The following is a 19889-nucleotide window of genomic DNA, read 5'->3' as shown; positions in this document are numbered from 1 at the left end:
ATGTTTTTTGTAGCTTCATTGGTTCGATATCCTGGCGTCCCTCCAATCCCAAGCCAAGGCCTATAAGGTTTAGAAGATGGTGTTTCAAAGACAGCTGGGTAACGGCAGCTTTGAGACAACATACATGAACACCAATCCCGGCCAAAGGACTTTGGATAGCAAAGCACCCCTTGGTGTAGAAGAGGCTCGCTAGCCTAAAACGAAGGAGTGGGTATACGAGGCCACGGAGGCACGTCCGTGGCCTTTTCCGCTCTGCCGATGGTGACTGGGGAACTCAGATAGGACGTTTGGGTAATGAGGCGTGAGGAGCACGTCCTATCCTCACACGCCTAGCGAGTGCTCCTCCAGGGCTGTCTGGAGCAGACTTGCAGGGTCATGCATGGCGCTCGTTGGCATAAAACAGCTAGAGGTGTGAAACTCATCCCCTGGGCCTTTAGCCTCTTCGCCCTATAATGCTGAGTCAACTGAGCGACGGGGCAGCCTGCTCCGATCCGTGGCGCTGGGACAGAATCGTCGCCGGTCTAGCATAGGGAAGTCTTCCGAGAACAGACGGTAACGGTTCCGGAGTAGACATAGAGTCAATTGGCTTGAATTACAACATGTTAAGGTGTTTTAATACCCTCTCTGGCTGTAATATTGCAAGCGTCCTTTTATGTGGTAGATGTAGACCTGTGGCTGTAAAGTAAACTCACTCGCTTCACTCTGTGAAATCATCCCCATTGGCCCGAAGTCAGAATTCTGGTGTCATCAGAAATAGCCCAGTCCTTCAATATTCGCCTCTGCCATCTTCTGTAACAAATAAATGTCCTGATACAGCAGCTCTCCTCGGGACATTTCCATTGACATATGAGAATCGGGGAGGAATTTTTGCATCGCTTGCATTCCAAATGAGCCACAGTAAGTGTTTTATGTGGACATTATTATCCCGATATGGCTCTCAATGCATGTAAAAAGGAATGACCCCACCGTTGTGATTTATTCATTCCTGTCTGGGATATATGCATAGGCTCCGAAAATCCGCGATTCTGCTCAGAATGAAGGCGGATATATAATTCATGAAAGCTAATGCATTGTTTCTGTTGCTTCATCTCGTGGCTCTTTTTCCCCCCCTCTCTGCCAGCCTATTCTCTGGCAAAAGGTTGGCAATAATATCAGTATTGAAATGAGAAGTTTGAAAGACGCACCGCTTCCTTTTTATGTGTGTGTAAACTGATTTGAATCACACATTGGGGGCTTACTGAGCGGAGCTTTAAATGTTAAATGGGGGTTGAAGTCTGCCTGAACTAATTTGTAGAGCTTTGCACCATGTTGACATTTAAATGTGATAAGAATAGAAAACTGTATGCCGACCTATTTTGAAGATGCTTTCGGAATGCATTCGCATCAGCCGCGGTCTATAATTAATAAAAAAAGACAGGATATCCCCCCCTCCTCCAACCTTTTTTTGCACCAGATTTGATTATAATACAACCCTTACAAGGCACAGAACGACAGAAAAAATAAAGAGGGACTAAAATATGAGCATGGAGGGAATTAAGAGGGAAGTGGATAGCACACACCTGGGTTTGGAGGAGGGGTAGAGATTGCATCGGCTGGCTGCTGTGCTATCACATTACCGCGATCCAGCCCCTGTGTTTGTGAGAGCGAGCGGGGAGGAGAGGGACCTCGCCAAATCAGCATGCAAATAACGCCACATTGTTAACTTAATCAGATGCAGGAGAGAAAATATGGAGAGGGGAGAGGAAGGGAGGGGTAAGGGAGGGAAGGCAAGATCGAGGGGAGGGGGCTGCACAAACAAGAGTCAGGGACTTCTGAAATGGCGGAGAGTGAAAGATTAAACCTCTCTACCGATGGGGATGATGTTTGCGGGGTGCTGGTGTCAGGTCCCATAAGGGGTTAAGGGTGCACGTGTGTGTGTGCATTTCTGTTTGCGAGTGTGTGTGTTAAGCACAAGGCAGAGATGATGGAGGCCTCTTCTCAGAGATATATGAAGTGTTTTAGACAGGCACAGCATAGTGATTGGCTTCATCACAGCCAATCAAGTGACAGAGACCTGATGATCTATGCCCGTGTTAGGCAACCCAGTGTAAACAATGGTTACTAGGGCTGTTTATCGCTACTTTTGTTTCCAGATTAATTCAATTCTGATTCACAAGTGTTCGATTTAATTCAATTCCAATTTTTGATTAGGTTTGATTCTATTTAATTTATTTTGGTATAGTTCGGTTACAATGTGCATTTTGCTTACAAATGAAAGAATTTCTGTCTCAGCAGTTGCTATAAATTATGCAGGGAAACTTCTGACTTGATAGTCAGAAAAATATACATTTTAAAAATTAACAACATTAGCCAAACTGTGCAGTTCAATTGCTGTTTATTTAACAGATGTTATAATCAACACAGCATAAAAGTGAAAGTCATGACGTATTGTCAAGTAAAAATAAAGTTATAAAGAATAAAGTTAACCTTAAATGCATTTTTGGTTAAATGAACTCCTAGCCACTGAAGAACTGAAGAAACATAACAAAAAATATGTCAGCCTCTTTTTTATTGAAGGATGAATTTTATTAAAGGATTAGTTCACTGCCAGAACAAAAAAAATTACAGATAATTTACTCACCCCCTTGGCATCCAATATGTTCATGTCTTTCTTTCTTCAATCATAAAGAAATAATGTTTTCTGAGGAAAAAGTTTCATGAATTTTCTATATTTCTATATTTTGTATTGTGGACTTTAACTGTGCCCGTGAGTTTGAACTTCCAAAATGCAGTTTAAATGCAGCTTCAAAGGGCTCTAAAAGATCCCAGCCGAGGAATAAGCATCTTTTCTAGCAAAACTACCTGTCATTTTCTTAAATAAATTAATATTTATACACATATTTAAACCACAAAGGCTTGTTTTATCTAGCTCTGTGATGCACATGTGCACTCCAGTTTAAGAAAGTTAGGGTATGTCAAAAAACTCCCATCTCATTTTCTCCTTTAACTTCAGGTTTGTCCCGCATCGCTGCAGAAGTACTGACCAAGTGTTTACAAAGTGAACATGCAAAGAAGATCAAACACTCTTTACAAAAAAAGGTAAAACAGCAATGTAGGACAATTTTGAAGTTGGAGGAGAAAATGAGATGGGAGTTTTTCGACATACCCTAACTGTCTTGAACCGGAGTGCACAGAGTACGCAAACACATCACAGAGCTAGACTAGATAAGCACTTGTGGTTAAAAAGTGTAAAAAAAAAGTTAATTTATTTAAGAAATGACCAATCGTTCCACTAGATAAGACCCTTATTTCTCGTCTGGGATCGTTTAGAGCCCTTTTAAACAGCATTTTCGAAGTTCAAACTCTCGGGCACCATTGAAGTCCAGTATATGGAGAAAATTCCTATAATGTTTTTCTCAAAAAAAAAAAAAACATAATTTCTTTATGACTTAAGAAAGAAAGACATGAACATCTTGGATGACAAGGGGGTGAGTAAATTATCTCAACATTTTTGTTCTGGAAGTGAACTAATCCTTTTAATATTTTTTATCTTCTCATAATATCAGTACATTTATGTCTATTTAAATGTAAACCAGCCGTATAAACACGATAAAAACCTCTCATCTCCTTACCCGGCTGCTGTGTAGCTTCTGACAGCCAAATTGCTCATAGGGGTCACGACCTCCCCGGCAACGCTCATACGGAGATCAGCACGTGAGGCGCGCTGGCGAGCAATGGTTACACATACAACGTGTTAACATGGCAGCTCGAACCAAACCAAAACAGATGAAGGGAGGAATATGTGTAATCCCTCCCCACACGAACGAAGGAGCCACGTGCCCACCTCGCATCTCACGGGACTGAGAGATACCGGGAGGTCGTTTTTCACTAAAACATCCTTGGTTTTATGAACTTATCTTTCCTTTCTCTCCCTTTGCTTGCCTCCTCTCCCGTTGACTGCGGGTCACCGTGGCAGCCGCCCCCCTGAAAGAGGATGAATGTGTTATGTTCAAGGTCACAAAGGGCAGAGAGGAGGATAAGAATGTGTCGAGCAGGCCAGGGGAAGAAGAACGAGGGACTGAGTGAGGAGACGTGTGGAATCTGGTGTGCTGGCCAACCCAGACCTCTCTCAAACTGTGTCTCTGTCTCTTCCCCATCAGTTAAACTCCAATGCCCAAATGCCGCAGGTGGAGGGCCTTACACTGACAGGCTATAATTTCCAGGTCAAGCGGGCTTGGCTTTGACCCTGTGCAGTGGGACCATGTATTTGGTACCTTGTTTTCAGGCTTTTGTTCCTGCTAGTACAGTGGATTGTTTAAATTTAGGGAATTGAGACATATTTCTTGGTTCTTTTAAACAATATATTTAATTTTTGAACTTTTGTTCAGCTATTCTTTTTAATAGTTAACTTTTAGCTATTCTTGAATTTTTTGGATCATCAGTCATCAAAGCTCTGTAAACTTTTCATGCAATTTTGAGTCTTATTTTGACATAAAGTGGTTATATCTAAGTGTGTCTTAAATTAGTCTTCCTATTAACGCCATTATATTGTTCATTCAGACTGATTCTGAAATTTTCATGAACCAATCACAGCCGAACATAACCAGTCATATCCAATCATTTCACAAGTGATTTGTATGCTTTTTTTATGTTATATTTTCAAATATTGCCATTGGTTTATTTTGTACTACGTTTTTTTTTTTCTCATCCAATTTTTTGAGGAGACACAGCTTTTCTTGCCTCCTCAGAGGAATGCCCCAGATCAACACCATTTCTCTTGAAAATAATTGTGATTAAAAGGTGAAATGATTAGACAATGACAAGGTTTTCCAAACACTTCCACAGGTGCAATGAAACTTGCTATTGGTTGAGTCAGGGTTGCTATGTCGTGCTGGTCATGAAGGTTAAAACATCTCAACAGCAGTGTTTTGATAGCGCCACAGTGTTTACACTTTTAGGCGATATCAACCTACTAATGGTCTACTCATGGATGGCTCTGCGTATTTTTATTATTTATTTATTCATTTATTCATAACATTGAAACAATTGCACACTTGATCTTTAAGTTCTGCTCAGTGTGTTACCCTAAATGGGTCCTTGAAACATCAAGTATAAAATGTTAATTTGCATGGAAAAATATCAGTTAAGCTACAGACTGTGCAACACCTGCTTATTTTTGTTGCCTTTCTGCATAAAAAGAAACAGCGAATGTAGCTTTTTTGTTGCATGAATCATAAACCGTTTTTTTTTTTTTCATATATATAAACAAAACCCTTTGAGGTTTGACCAGCTCTGCTTTGGTCGTTTAATCATAGTTGTGTGACAGCGTAACGTTGGCATGGAGGTAAACGTTTTCTGCCTGGCTTGTGGTCGAGCAGCGTTTTTCTCTCTCTCTGTCTCTGATCCTGCTGGGATCTTTGGCCTCACCATTTCCGATAAAGCCTGATAAATAAACATGTGCCCTGATCTCCCTGAGGTCCTCCACCCTCTCTCCAGAGTCCACCCATTCCACACACACTTCCTCCCTTCACAATTAGCCCACAATAAAACACACTTTTCTCTTAATAAAGAGAGGCTTTTTAACATACTCTCACCCACCACGGTCTTCCTCTTCTGCTCAGCAGTGAGAGAAGAAACACAGCTTTAGTAGGCCTATCTCGTCTTACCATTCGCAGACAAACAATAGAGCAGAAGACAAAAAAAAAAAAAATTACAAATAAAATTAAGTAAAAGAAAAAAAAATTAACATATACAAAAAGTTGTGAGCATTTCCAGTCAACTCTGGCTTCCTGATGGCTTTGATAAGATTAGTGGCTTTCTTAAACAGGATGTGAGAGGGCTGCTTTTTAAAAACATGCTCTATGGACAGAGAAAGCTTGCATAACTGTACGTCTCCACATAGACTTTCTCACAAAAGTGAAACTTTCTCTCAGTTTAGCTCGGGGAGTTTATCAAAGTGACAGAATAAAGAAGATTTAACATCAGCCGTATTAAAAAGACATGCAGCGGTTCAATATTTAAAAAGCCCATTTACTACGACAGAAGTGCTTTTTCATTCAAGAGCATATGGCTACGGTACCTGTTTATAGTCTTATCGCCTTTCTTTCTGTGTGTAGGGGGAAAAGGAGAGACAAAAAAGGAGATATTTTCAAAAGACATTGAAGAATCATTCAATTAACAGCGGCATGATGTAAAATAATTACTTGACTTGCCTCCCTTAATGAGTATCTCTAATTAGCCATACATTTGTTTTGTGAAAACTCCAAACTACAGGCTGCGGTTGTGAAGAGCTGGTAAGTATGTTGAAGTAGCGGCAGATTTTTCTCTCCTGTACTGTCTCTCTTGTGTTGAGCACAATTCGGGACCGATGTATGCACACATGCAGCATTAAACACTGAGTCACATCTCTCTCTCTCTCTCTCTCTTTTCTCCCTTTTTTCTCTTTTATTTTAATTAGCCATGCAACAATTAAAAGATTCACAAACTAAATTGAACCTTGTCTCCCTCTCCTCTCGACTCGATTTCAGCACCTGTCAAAACAACACCCCTTGTTGGAGTCATTATGCAAAACTCATACGCACAAAACCAGCATGTGCGAGAAGAAAACAGCAATTATTTCTGATATTCACTTATTTGGGGGTTACATTGACATTTAAGTTTTCCACAAAGGTAATCTTTGTTCGCCGCGGCTGAGAGGTAGAGAGGGTGTCGAGAGAAAACAGACTGTCACCTTCAGACAGTCAAATAAGTGATTGTGATACAGCTTCATATCGCATTTAGCCAGGTCCTCTTTGGTCTCTTTAAAGGGATAGTAACCCCTAGAAAAAAAAAAGACAAAACACAAAAGAACATATTTTTGAAAAACGTATTTTGTGTGTGTGTTCCACAGAAGGCATACAGGTTTGGAACAACATGAGGGGGTGTAAATTTCATTTTTTGAGTAAACTATCTCTTTCGAGTTTCAAGTTTCAAATTCAGAGTTTGAATGAACAGTGACAGTTTTGGTGGAGGGTTGTAGCACACTTTCCTAACAATGGAGGCCTGATTTTTTTTTAATGATTTCTGGTATCTGTCAGTATTGTCCCAGAGTTGCTGTCCTGAGCAGAAGGAAAGATGATGTAAGGCTTGGATGATGGCCCTTTTGCCCATTGCCACACTGCGTTCATTGTTTTTCGGCTTTTCTGTGTTGAGGTGTAGTCATGCGTGATGGCTGGTTCAACCACGGCTTTGCCGCTAAGATGCATCCTTGTGTTTCTAACGGGACTGGCAAAAGATCCTCAGGTCATACAGGGTTAAATGATTCTTTTTCACTCTTTAGCATTTGCCACTTCATGTACAATTGAAAATTCTCCATAGTTGTAGGCGGAAACCACAAGGGAAAGTTTTAGAGATGAATTGTCACGTGTTGACCTTTAGCGAAGTACATTTTATGCTGCTTTAGCCTTCATCGCTGGTCACTTTGTTTCTTTCTTTGTTTGCGAGCGAGGTGAACGGCGTAGCGCTATTCTTTGTGACTATCCCACTTTTTATGCACGGACCCCCTCTAACCCACCTCTACAATTTAACAAATGCTCACAGTTATCCATCTTTTTTCCCTTCTCACAGTCTGAGATCTACAGGCAGGAGGCTCGACACGCTGTGACTACCATTGTACCTCTCTCGCACACGCATACACACACATACAGAGCACATCTGCTGGTCTTCGGGATAATGCTGCACATGTTTAACATAAAGGGAGGCTTTGAGCTTCAGGCCGGCTCTGGATGATGATGAGGATGAGGATGCAGCCGGCCAGGACAATGAACTGTGGGAATTCTTTGGTCTCCCACTGATCTTCCCTCCCCTGGCATCCCAACAAGCCTGTCAGACACACAGGATAAAAGCAGCAGCATTTTTCTCTCTGCTCATCCTTTCAAGGGCTCATACTGATCTGTAGAGATGAGCTGAAAGCTGAACTACCTGTTGAAATGTTCTCTTAAGACGCTCTCAATGACATATTGTGCGAGACAGAACAGACACCGGCAGACACTGAGAGAGTTTTGCGGGCTGAGCTAACAGAAGGTAGCAGTGTAGAGAGGAAGGCGACGCAACCCGGGTGTATTTGTAACTGTAACAATTTGTCTGTGGTGGCTTCGCAACCTATGAACTAGGTATAATTAGGTCACTTACTGTCTAACCACAAATAAGAAAACAACCTGCATCATGCAGCAGAAGCTGTTTGCCGAATGAGAACGAGTTCGTCCTTTTAGGCTGCGTGCGTTTCTTCTGTTTGATTCAGTTTCGGTCTTGTGCTGGGAACCTTTGCTTAATGCCTCATTACAGCCACTAATAATCCAGTTCAGTCAAAGAGCATCGGGAGGAAGAAAAACAAGCCACGTTTTATTGGATTAATTAGAACTATTCTGAAGACCACCTGCAACAGACTAAACACGGGCAGAGAAAGAGAGAGAGAAGGACAGATCGGACCTCGCTGATAAGCGTGCACGACCATTTTAACTATCGCTATCGGTTTATGATTTTGTTATTGTACATTTCTGGCCATATTCCCAAAAGTGCATAGCACGCAGTGCCGTTTCCATCTATTAAATATGCAACATATGGCAGCCATTTTCAAACACCAAAGAGTTCATTCCTGTTCGTTTAATACAGGGTCCGCTAATGATTCAGAGGAAATAAAACTGACTTTTGCACTTTCTGTAAATAATGATTGATTTATCAATAACGATGACCTCTTTCATAATTAATTAATCAGCTACTGCATAGTAATTAGTCAATGGATTTCGGTCGATCAAGCTTCACAATAACAGAGCAGCTAATGGCCTTGCGATCCATATTTTTATTTTCATTTCAACTCGCGAATACTTTGACTTCAGTTTGTTTTTCTCGTCGATGCCTGCTCCCCCCCTCTGAAACCACCGTTTTCTGTAAATGCACACGTATTTTTCCCAAACAGGGATGCGGAAGGACACCAAAATTATGTTATATCAAGATGCAAAGCCCGAAAGAGCCAGATCTGGTCTGTGTTATTTGATTTAGGGCTTGAACACGCTGTGTAATCTAGAACATTTAAGGATCAGATGGGTTTTATGTCCTCTTTGAGGTTAGCTGTACACTTAAAAACTCTTTGTTCAGAGTCCGTTCAAGGCTAAAGTTTACTTGTGTGTGTTAGTGAGTCTGTGTGTATGTATGTGTGTTTTATATGGAACCTTGATTCTGCCCTCCATGTTGATTTGCGAGAAGCCACTAGAGGACTGGCTCAAGGACGCGAACGCGCACAGGTACCTCAAGTTTAATGTAATATTTTGTCGCTACAGAGGCCTTAATTTAGTCGTGTTCACCTTGACGTTCCACAATCAAAGCCTGGCCCTCCCGAAAGCTATCTAACTGCCAGATAATGCAAAACATATTCATGCACTTTGCAATTCTTACTGCAGACTCTATCAGAAACCACAATCAGTTCAAATATCTTAGATGCACCTTTGTTTAATGTCAGTGCATCACATTTGACACTTGTGTCACGCTTGCCACAAAGTGCACTGGTGTGTTTGCATCTCTCATAGTAACATATACAGTATACAGTTTAACACGTGATGGTAAGGCATAAAGCACACAGTGTGTTCTCTGGTGTTAAAACAATGGCCTTGCTTGACAAAGCAAAGATAAGAAGAGAAGGACAGCATTCTGATGCTGGCATGTTCACCCTCTAATTAAGATGTGGTTTGCAGAGCTTGCAAAAGAGAGCAGAATGTGATGTAAAGTGAGGTAAAGATAAGACATAAAATCCGGTTGTTTTGCCATGTTGCTTGAAAGGCTCAGTATTAACCACAGACTGTAACGCTGCATGCCACTGGGCCCTGTGTGACAGTGCACTAAAGGAAGTCTCAGTGGCTTTTCAAGAGACACGGCGGCGGTGCACGCGTTAATTAGAGCACGCTGCTGCTGTTACGCTACGTGTGACAGGTAGTATCAGGCCGCTGAGACTCGATCGTTTCGTCTAGCTCCTGGCTAACCCAGCTGCCCCAGCCTGAAGAGAGAGAGAGGGAGAGAGAGAGGAGAGGAGGAGGAAGAGGGAGACGGGGGTCTGGGACAAGGAGCCACCACCGTGTTTGCTGTCAGGCCTACATGCTGTGGGCCACGACTCAATGGCACTGATCCAAATAGGTGAGGCATTAGCATTTCTAACAGAGGAAAGATAGGCAGAGAAACTTTGCAGGGCATCCTACAAACCCAGACATGCATCGCTGAAAAATATTGAGAGACTGAAACCTTAACTGTGCTGTAGATTTATGAAGTGGGCTGTTTTAAATTTGCTTCTAGGTACAGCTGTAAAAAAGAACCACATGGAAATATGAAGAAGCGAATTGTGCATAACTTTTTTTAGGCTTTCTTCTGATTTAAAACGACAGTGTGTGCATTTGTGCATTTGGACAAAATGCCCCCCCGAATGCACTTGCTGCTCTGCAAAATTGGTTCAGAGGCATTTTCAGATATGCATTAGGCATGGCGATGTTTAAGAGCAGATGTATTTAGATTTTAATGACTTTGTTTCGTTTGAGATAAGGCTTTTGGCTTGGAGTTTCTGCTAATTATACTGTGGAAAATATGCACTTTACTGATAATTGTTCCGTAGTGATGCCTCTCTTAAAGTATTCCCAGTATTAAATTTATTTATTAATGTATTCGTTTCTTAATTTATTTATAGATGCTCTTTAAAATATTGCAGGCTGTGTGTGTTATTGTTTGTGGGTGTATTTGTGTCAGGCTTCTTCATTCACATATGAACTTAATACTTTGCCGAAGTGAGTGTTTGCGTGTGTGTGTGTGTGTGTGTGTGTGTGTGTGACACCTCTTTAACCATATGAAATGTCCTTTTTAATCAGAAAAAAAAAATGAAATGACTTGGGAGCAAGGAAGGCATATTAATGCACTTCATTTGCATACAGTCGTCAGGCGAGGCTATGTTCAAAAACAAACTGGATTCGTCAGTTCATTTCACATTGTTCCTTTGTCTATCTGCCTTTGTTATATGGTAAAGATAAAGAAGGAAATCAAATTGAAGAAAAGGGCAAGCAGTTATCTCTCCAAATGAGCAACTGCTCATCATGCCTCGCTTAAATCATAGATTTCTGTTGCAGAAGGCATGCTAGCCACATTCAAAAAGGGCCTCGTCTGATATTGCTGCGACGACGACAAAAGCAATTTGAACAACTTGCTACCCGAAGAAACTCCAAAGTCATATGGCGTCGCACTAAACCCAAACATCACCCAGCATTTTCAGGCCTTTGTCTGAGGACCGTTGCTTTAATTAGATGACCTGGCAGAGCGAACCATCCGTGATTTATATTTGTCTTGCATTTACTCCTGTATTACATTTTGCTGAATATCAAAAAATCCTCACAGAACTGCTTAGCCATGTATAATTTGCAGCGCACGTGCTTACACGCGTGAGTGTGTTTATAACACACCCAGTCTTTAAATACATAATACACCTACAGTGTATTGTTCACATCCAGATTCCAGCATTTTTTTTTCTTCTTTTAAATTCCTCAGAGTTATAGCTCTGGACAAAAGAGGAATGGCATTCAGCAGCAGCCCACAGTGTGTTTAGCAGCGACTGGAAGTGGCCTCAGTGTTTTTATTCATGTTGGAGAGATAAGACTGCAACCGACATGGCGTAGGAAGAGCAAATAGCTAAAGAACAGGCGGCCCTTATTAGAGTTCTTATGAGAGCATCAGCAAATATGTGCTCCAAGCCCACTGCCTTCTACTGCAGACTGTGTGTGTGCTGGTTTGCTAGTCTTTGTGTATTTGTCTCCACAAATGCACATTTTTGTACCAGACCAGTAGGTTCCTCCAACTGGTTGTCGGAATTGCTGCTGCTTGTCAACAAAGAAATTAGTTATTTGTTTTCCTGTGCATTGGGTCATGTGAAAAGCACGTACAGGAGATGTCAGAATGCCGTGAGGAAATGTGAAATATAATGTGTCAGCAGCCCAGGTGCTGAGTCATTAGGTAGTTCCTCTCTAATAAGTAAACTGGGTCAATCTGCTCTATTTAAAAGGTTTATTAATGACCAAAGGGTGTGGGTTCCCCGGCCCAGAACACTTTACCCTTCCTCAGGCGATGAGTGTGTGAGACAAACCAGCATGTGTTTCCAAATAACATAGAGAGAAGAGAAAACTCTCATCTCCATCATTCAGTTTCCTAAACACCTGCTCTTGCTATCTTTGTTAAAATGACCACAGTGCATTATTTCACATTCATAATCATGTGTTAAAGCGCATAGCCACCGTTACCAGGCAGCATACTAATCAGCTTAATGAGATATTATACAATATTTTGTTGACCAAAGCAAAACTCACTTTATTGTTTCTGAAGCTTGACCCTGTCAGTTGCAGGGGAATGCAGCAACATCATTATCCTTCCTTAAGATGGTGAGTAGCATGCTAAATAAGCACAAGCGATCCAGATGACAACAGGCACTGCTCATGTATTCGTTTTAGGCTGACGGTTCATTGGGCCACTCTGTGGCCATTTTAAATAACTGGGAAGCCTCTGATACTTTGGGAACCCTTTCAATAACGCCAACTGTTGTTTTCTTCTCATCGGAAGCCATACGAGAGTGAGAGAACAGAGAGAGGGAAAAAAAAAGAAGGTGAACACAGAATGATTTGCATCAAACGTAATGTGCCTCTTAATGGAAAATTACGCCAAGACAAGTGTCGCAGCAGTGAGATAAGGGCTTGTGTTTACTGGAGTAACCCCTTGGTTTTAAGTGCTATTGTTAATATCATAATTGTAGTATTGCGGCGGCTTCATGACAATACCATTGCTCCGTTTCATTAAGGCGTGTAATTGGAGGGATTCTGATAGGATGGGACCAAGTAGCTTAATTATGCGGCGCCTTGCCGTGTTTACTGGGTAATTATTGCCTCCAAAATTGTGTTACTGTTTGAGAAAAAGTTCTGAGAGTTGCAGCTTCTCTCCCCAAGTGTGAGAGTACATGTAGTACTTCATAAATCAGAGGGAGATGAACTCACTCTTTTTTTTCTTCACACTTGTCACTGAAGTGCAGTCATCGTTGTTAACCATTTCCTCGCACCATAGTCAAGACTGCTGACACACAAAGGAGTACTTAAGAATGAACTAAATTAACTGCCGTATGGTGTGATTTCCTTTGCCAGACAATGCAGTATATAATCTGAGATGTAGATGCAGACAAAAGAATATATCTACTGTTTTGTTTCCACCCCTACACCCACTTCAGCAAAAAATGAAACACCTTTGTGTTTGTGCTAATGCCTAAGACAGACTTGACGCTGTGATGCTATTTAACTTGGAAATATGACCTTCACCACACTATACAGTATTTCTAAAGGTCTAAGAGAAAAGGTCTTTATTTTTCATGAAATCTGAGAGCGGAGTGGGTGTTCTTCACGAAACAGTTTTCAGACAATGGTGAAGACCTGTTCTGTTTAAATTATTGCACATTTGCTTCTATTGTTGATATTTGTTACTATGTACATGACGTTCCGCATATCATTTTACTTTCATTGATATATTGTGCAGTATTTCCTGTTGATTGTGCACAGTGATAATACAATGAGTTTGCTAGTGATGCCTTAAGGCTATAAGGAGGTGTGTGTTCTGTGCTTTTGAATAGTCTACTTAATACCTGTTTTGTGTCTTTTGTCCTTTAGGATGGAGGACTCTAGTTTGTGCCTTGGTGTATCCTCGGTGGTCCCGGATGCTGACACCCATCTCAGCAATGCAGTACTTAACGGCCGCTACCCGATCAGTCAGAAACTTCATCAGCTGACTGCTCAGCTTGGTCATGCCTTTCCTGAATTACAGAGTCACCAACAGATCCCAGAGGAAAAGGCAGCCACCCCGCTGGATGAGAAGACCCACGCTGCCTTAGCTAGTCAGCCAATCAGCAGTCAGATGGCCTTACTGGCCAACCAGCTCAACCGTGACATGGATGTGGGTGCCCTGAGTGGTCTCAATGGCCGTGTCGACTTGCAACAATTTCTCAACGGGCAGAACTTGGGTATCATGTCCCAGATGAACGACATAGAAGATGATGCTCGCAAGAACCGCAAATACCCCTGTCCGCTATGTGGAAAGCGCTTCCGCTTCAACAGCATTCTCTCTCTTCATATGCGTACACACACTGGAGAGAAGCCCTTCAAATGCCCCTATTGTGACCACAGAGCTGCTCAAAAGGGTAACTTGAAGATTCACCTCCGCACCCATAAGCTGGGAAATCTCGGTAAGGGACGTGGTCGTGTACGTGAGGAAAACAGGCTGCTTCACGAACTAGAAGAGAGGGCCATTCTACGTGATAAGCAAATGAGAAACAGCTTGCTGCAACCCTCTCAACCTCTTCCACCCCACTTGGGTATCCAGAGTCACAACCAGCAACAGCCTGGCTCTGCGTGTGGCCTGCTCACTCCAACCAGTGTCGGCGGCTCGCCTGATGCAATGGCCCAGCCGTCTGCCTCACCTAAGCCCGCTGGTACCAACGTGCAAGATGAGCAAGCTCTCAATCCAGCCCAAGGATTTCGATGCACTTTTTGCAAGGGTAAATTTAAGAAGCGCGAGGAGTTAGAGCGCCACATTCGCATTCTCCACAAGCCCTACAAGTGTACCCTGTGTGAATTTGCTGCTTCCCAGGAGGAGGACCTCATCTCCCATGTAGAGAAAACCCACATTACAGCTGAATCAGCCCAGGGACAAGGCACAGGAGCTGGCAATGGGGAGAAGCCCAACAATGAATTCCGCTGTGAGGTTTGCGGCCAGGTCTTCAGTCAAGCTTGGTTTCTGAAAGGCCACATGCGGAAACACAAGGACTCTTTTGAACATTGCTGCCAGATCTGTGGACGCCGTTTCAAAGAGCCCTGGTTCCTTAAGAATCACATGAAGGTGCATCTCAACAAGTTGGCTATCAAGAACAAGCCCCCTGTTGTTGGAGGAGGTGATGAAGATGGTCCCTCGGTGAACAGCATGAGCAGCCTGGCTCAAGAAGCCCACGCCAACCTGTATTCACGGTACATTTCTTGTCTACAGAGTGGCTTCCTCACACCTGACAAGCAAGGCCTGGTTGAACAGCAGCACCAGATGCTAGCCAAGGCCGGTATAGCTATGAAGGAGAAGGAGATGCTTGGAAAGCTCCTGAGCCCAATGACCGGCATGGGCCACGGTTTAGGGGAAAATGAAAAGCGCTCACTCTTGAGTTGCCTGAACCTGGTGCCCCCTCTGAAGTCAAGCTGTATGGAGCGCTTGCAAGCAGCAGCTAAGGTGGCCGAGATGGACCCCCTGAACAGCTATCAAGCCTGGCAAATCATGGCACGTGGAATGGCTATGGAACGCTCCTTCATGCCAAAAGAGCAGCACCATGGGGGGCATGGACAAGAAGATGAACTTGCCAGTGCAGCTGGGATGGTTCCCTTTGGGAAAGACAAGCTTGAGCACCCAACCTTAGGCTCTAGTGATGGTTCCAAGCAGAAGCAACACCCTGATGTCCTTCATGGAGTGAAGACAAGTGGAGGCATGATGCCCTTGAAGGATGAGGGTGTCAGCTTTGATAGCCACCGTGAGTTCTTGCCTCACCATGGGGGCCTGGGCCTGGGCCAAGGGCTTGAGTACAGCCTGGCTGGCCTGAAAGAGAAAGCAACTGAGTGTCCTGACTGCGGCAGAGTTTTTAGAACCTACCACCAGATGGTGGTCCACTCCCGGGTACACAGCAAGGACCGCCGAACCCTTGAAGACAGCTCCCAGCACGGTCTGGATGAAAGGCGTGGCTCAGCTAGCGACCCAGAATCTCAGTCCATCAGTCGATCCACCACTCCAGGCTCTTCCAATGTGACAGAGGAAAGCGGCGCTGGAGGCGGACACTCCCAAACGGGCAGTGTGCAGGATGACAGTCCCCACCCTTCTTCTCCATCTTCAGGTAAGATTTGGTTTACCTGAGCGACTTAAAAGCAGATTTAAGAATTAAGGTATTTAAATATGTATAAAGCCCACAGCATTAAACATACAGTATATATATATATATATATATATATATATATATATATATATATATATATATATATATATATATAAATGCCTTTTCAGTAAACTGTCTGTAATTACAGTAACAAAACTTGTGTAAGGTTCACAGGTTTCAGTTCTGTTAAAGCAGTACATTTAAATAGCAATTATCTAATGGAAGCTTTCCAAAGTAGAAGAATTACAACCCTAAGAGAGCAATTTCACAGTGGGTTGAAACAACTGAGGAAGAACCTGTGGGATGCGAATTGGTGAGATGGCCGTATCAAGGGGTTAACATCCATACATAGCACTAGCATGCTAGTTTTGTCTACCAAGGAGGCTCAGTGAGACGCTGAGCCTCAAGCCTAAGCACGATGCCTATATTCTCTACGTAAAGGAAATGCTTAGGTCTTTCCGAATATGTGACAGTAGGCCTTTTAAAGCTTTGAAAGTTATCTGTCTTACTAACTTAGAGGTAGTTAACAATAGACAGCTAATGCAGTAAAGCCACCACTGAAACCAATGAAAGGAAGTGAATGCAGTCGCGCTTTGGTAATCTATACAGTTGGTTCTTTCAGTTGACAGAAAATGGCTGATTGTGATGTTGCTGTTAGGTGGTGGGTAGGTGATCAAATACGCTAGCAGTGTAGCGGTGCCAACTAAATCTTCAGTTAAGAACTTTGACAGTTAATGTTAGCCAACAAACGCCCTCAGTTAGTGTCTTTATTTACAGTGTTCTTAAACTAATTCATTAATGAGGTTTCTGTACTTTGGCTATCCTTTGGCATCCATTAAATTCTTTATTAACTATGAAGTTAACTATATAAAAACAATTCTCACAATGGAAAGCCTATGCGGATGTACGGACATGTTAGGAGTGATTAAAACATCCTGCTGCAAGGGAGAGGGACAGCAAACCCACCCCATCTGTGGAACGCAGAGCTTCTGAGATAAAATGTATGTTTAGTGGGATTAAGTGAAGCTGCAGCTAATGATTACAGAAGTTTTAAAGGTAACTTTCTCATTCCTTGGGGTGGTACACCACTGTTAAGCAGCCTGGCTGTTAATTAGGTCACGTCTATGTGATAATCAGTTAGCTTAAGCTAAACAAGACACTAATTAAAGATATACATATAAAGCAGGTCAAAAAAATGAACTTCATTTGCTGGGTAAAATGTGCTTTTAAGTCATCAAAAAAAAAAAAGAAAGAAAAAAAAGTGGCTTAGCTTAAGGCTCTAAGCAACTTAATTTCAACAGCAAAGAAGAAATTGTTTATTTATTCCCAGTCCTTATCACCCTCATGTAGAGAGATGAGTTTGAACATGCAGTGGGCTATGTTTATTTTAATCTAAGGAATAATAACAGACAACCCCCACCCCAATTAGGAATTAATGAAAATGAGAAGAAGATAAAACCTATTTTCTTTACAGAGACTATTAAACCTAAACACTCCTCAACAGAAAGGAGGGTATGTTACGGAAGTAATTATCCAGCGAATTTTAATGCAGGAAGTTTTCTTTCTTTTGCATCTCTCTTACCACTACTTTGAGATTTAGCTCATGGCATTTTAGAAACTCTTCTCAAGCTTTTGTGAAATTGGCAGGGTATTTGGAATTAAAGTGATTAGTGTTTAATAATAAAAATGTTAAGCACTAACTGAATCATGGGACAGAGAATGGAAATACAATTTATTTATTGATTCTTTGGCAGTCTCATAGCTTTTATTGTACATAAGTCGACCAGTTTTAATAAACACAAATCTGAGAAATTGGTTATGTGATGTTTTGCCAATGTCACCATTACTTATTTTCCTTTCCCTCTTTTACAATCTTACCATTTGCATGCACTTTCGCTATAATCTACTCTCTCACTCACTCTTTCTGAGGTTTACTGCAGCTTGTCTGATGACATTTGTGGACATTTTGATATATAATATAATTTATTTATTTAAAAAAAAAAAATATTTAAGTACACTGTAAAAAAAAAAAATCCGTAAAATTTACTGTAAATAAAACAGCAGCTGTGGTTGCCAGAATTTTACTGAAAAAAATACGGTAGCAATGTTTTAGGTTTTTTTTCGGTTTTATCTTAAATTTACATTTTAATACCTTAATTTCATTAACTGATATAATGCTAATATACCAACCTATGGAAGTAGTGAAATCTGTTTCTGTTTTGTTCTACCGTAAAATTACATGCAACGTTTTTCACTATATATAGTAGGGGAACTTACTGTTAACTTGTTAATGTAACAGGTTTTTACTGTAGAATCTTTTACCATTATATACACAGTCATTTTTACAGTGTAATGATAAAGATTCTCAAGTCAGTTTGAAGTCTAAAATATGGCTGTATGTTTTAGGATAATTTCGTCTTGCTGAAAGACTCTCACCCAAGTATTTTTAGCAGGCTGAAACAGGTTCCCTCACAGAATTTCCCATTTTTGTGGCCCATCCTCTGTTCCTTATATTTTAACAAGACACTCAATGCCCACAGCAGTTTCACAGCATGATGCTGTCGCTACCATACTTCACTGTAGGTATGGTGTTTTTGAGGTGTGGGCAGTGTTACATTCATGCCACACATATTGTTTTACATTTTTGGCTGAAAATCTTAGCTTTTTTTTGGCAAACTCCAAACATCCTGTCACATGATTCATGAGTCTGACTTATTTTGTGCCCCCTCTCAGATACAGTATGTGCCACCGAGAGGTAGCTGAGCTCATAATGATTGTTGAACCTACAGTATAATCAGTTTAAAGCTTATAAACTTTGTAGCTCTTTAGGTTGCATTCTTGTTTGCACAGTTTTGAGTTCACTAGTAATGCCGACTATATATATACATTTTTGTTTTCATATATATTCATACCCCCCCCCCCTTCCTTCTGCGTGTGAGGTAGTGTCAAGGTAGAGTGTGATCACCAGCTGAAATCCCACGTCGCTGCCCAGCTCAGTTGGAGCGGGCAGGGAGCTCTCACTGTGTAGCGGGCATAATGCCAGCCCCCCCTCTTGTCTTGAGATTGACCTTCAGGTCTCTTTGCTTGCAAGCACAGGGAGGTGCGTTTGTTTATGGGGGAATGATGCCGTGGTAAGGGGCAGGCAGTTTGGCAGATTCTCTGACATGCTTATTTAAAAGTATGCATGCACATGCTCAGAGGGCTGTGCTTTCAGGCCATGACACAAAACATGTACTTTACAAACCCTTACAAACTAAAGGTGTGATGTACAGGGAAGGAAGTGTTGCACTGTCTGTTTACCTACTGGTGCTTTAATGTTTAATGCAGCGCATCTTTATTAGCCCAGCATTTGTGTAAGGTGGAAAAAAGTATTTCTTTTCTCATCACTTCTTTTAATTAGCAAGGATAAAAAAGAAAATACACATCATGGCCTGTTTTTATATACATATACACATATATGTATAAATACACAAGTGTTTTTTCTTTCTTTTTGGGGGGAGGATGGGTGTATGTTTATGTAGTATGCAACAGGATGTGGCATGTCATACCTCTGTTTTACTTTTAATATCTTGCACGTTCCTCTAACCCAAAGAGAACAGACTTCCTTTATCGTGCGTCGATTTTATTTGCTTTTTTTCTTTACCCTCTCTTTAATGTACGGCAGATTCATCTGCTGTCTCCCTTCAGCAAGCTCACCCAACCTCTAAACCACCTACCCACTGCAATTTTGAGTTAAACTTGAATTACAGTAATCAACAATAACATCTCAACTGTGAAAGAAGGTCGACACAATCGCTTTTGTCTTTGACACTGCACTTGTTTAAACACAGAGAGAGACAGATAAAAAGAAAAAAAAAAGTTGCCTCAGAAATGTCCTCTAAAGGCCTTTCTCCTCTACTCTCAATAATCAACCTTAAAT

The 19889-nt window shown here is 41.7% G+C and overlaps 1 protein-coding gene across 3 annotated transcripts in view; it reads left to right on the top strand.

Annotated features, from left to right (window-relative positions):
* znf536 (zinc finger protein 536) overlaps window positions 1-19889 on the top strand; it is a 220411-nt gene that overhangs the window by 90763 nt on the left and 109759 nt on the right. For all 3 annotated transcript variants that reach the window (XM_073835843.1, XM_073835845.1, XM_073835846.1), the window contains exon 4: window positions 13680-15931. In XM_073835843.1, coding sequence (XP_073691944.1) covers window positions 13681-15931 — 2251 coding nt within the window. In that variant the 5' untranslated portion in view covers window position 13680. The remainder of the gene's footprint in view (window positions 1-13679; window positions 15932-19889) is intronic.

This window comes from Garra rufa, chromosome 3, assembly GCF_049309525.1.
Source record: "Garra rufa chromosome 3, GarRuf1.0, whole genome shotgun sequence".
Lineage (NCBI taxonomy): Eukaryota > Metazoa > Chordata > Actinopteri > Cypriniformes > Cyprinidae > Garra > Garra rufa.
Note: the sequence above shows the minus strand (reverse complement) of the source record. Positions and strands in the feature narration are given on the sequence as shown.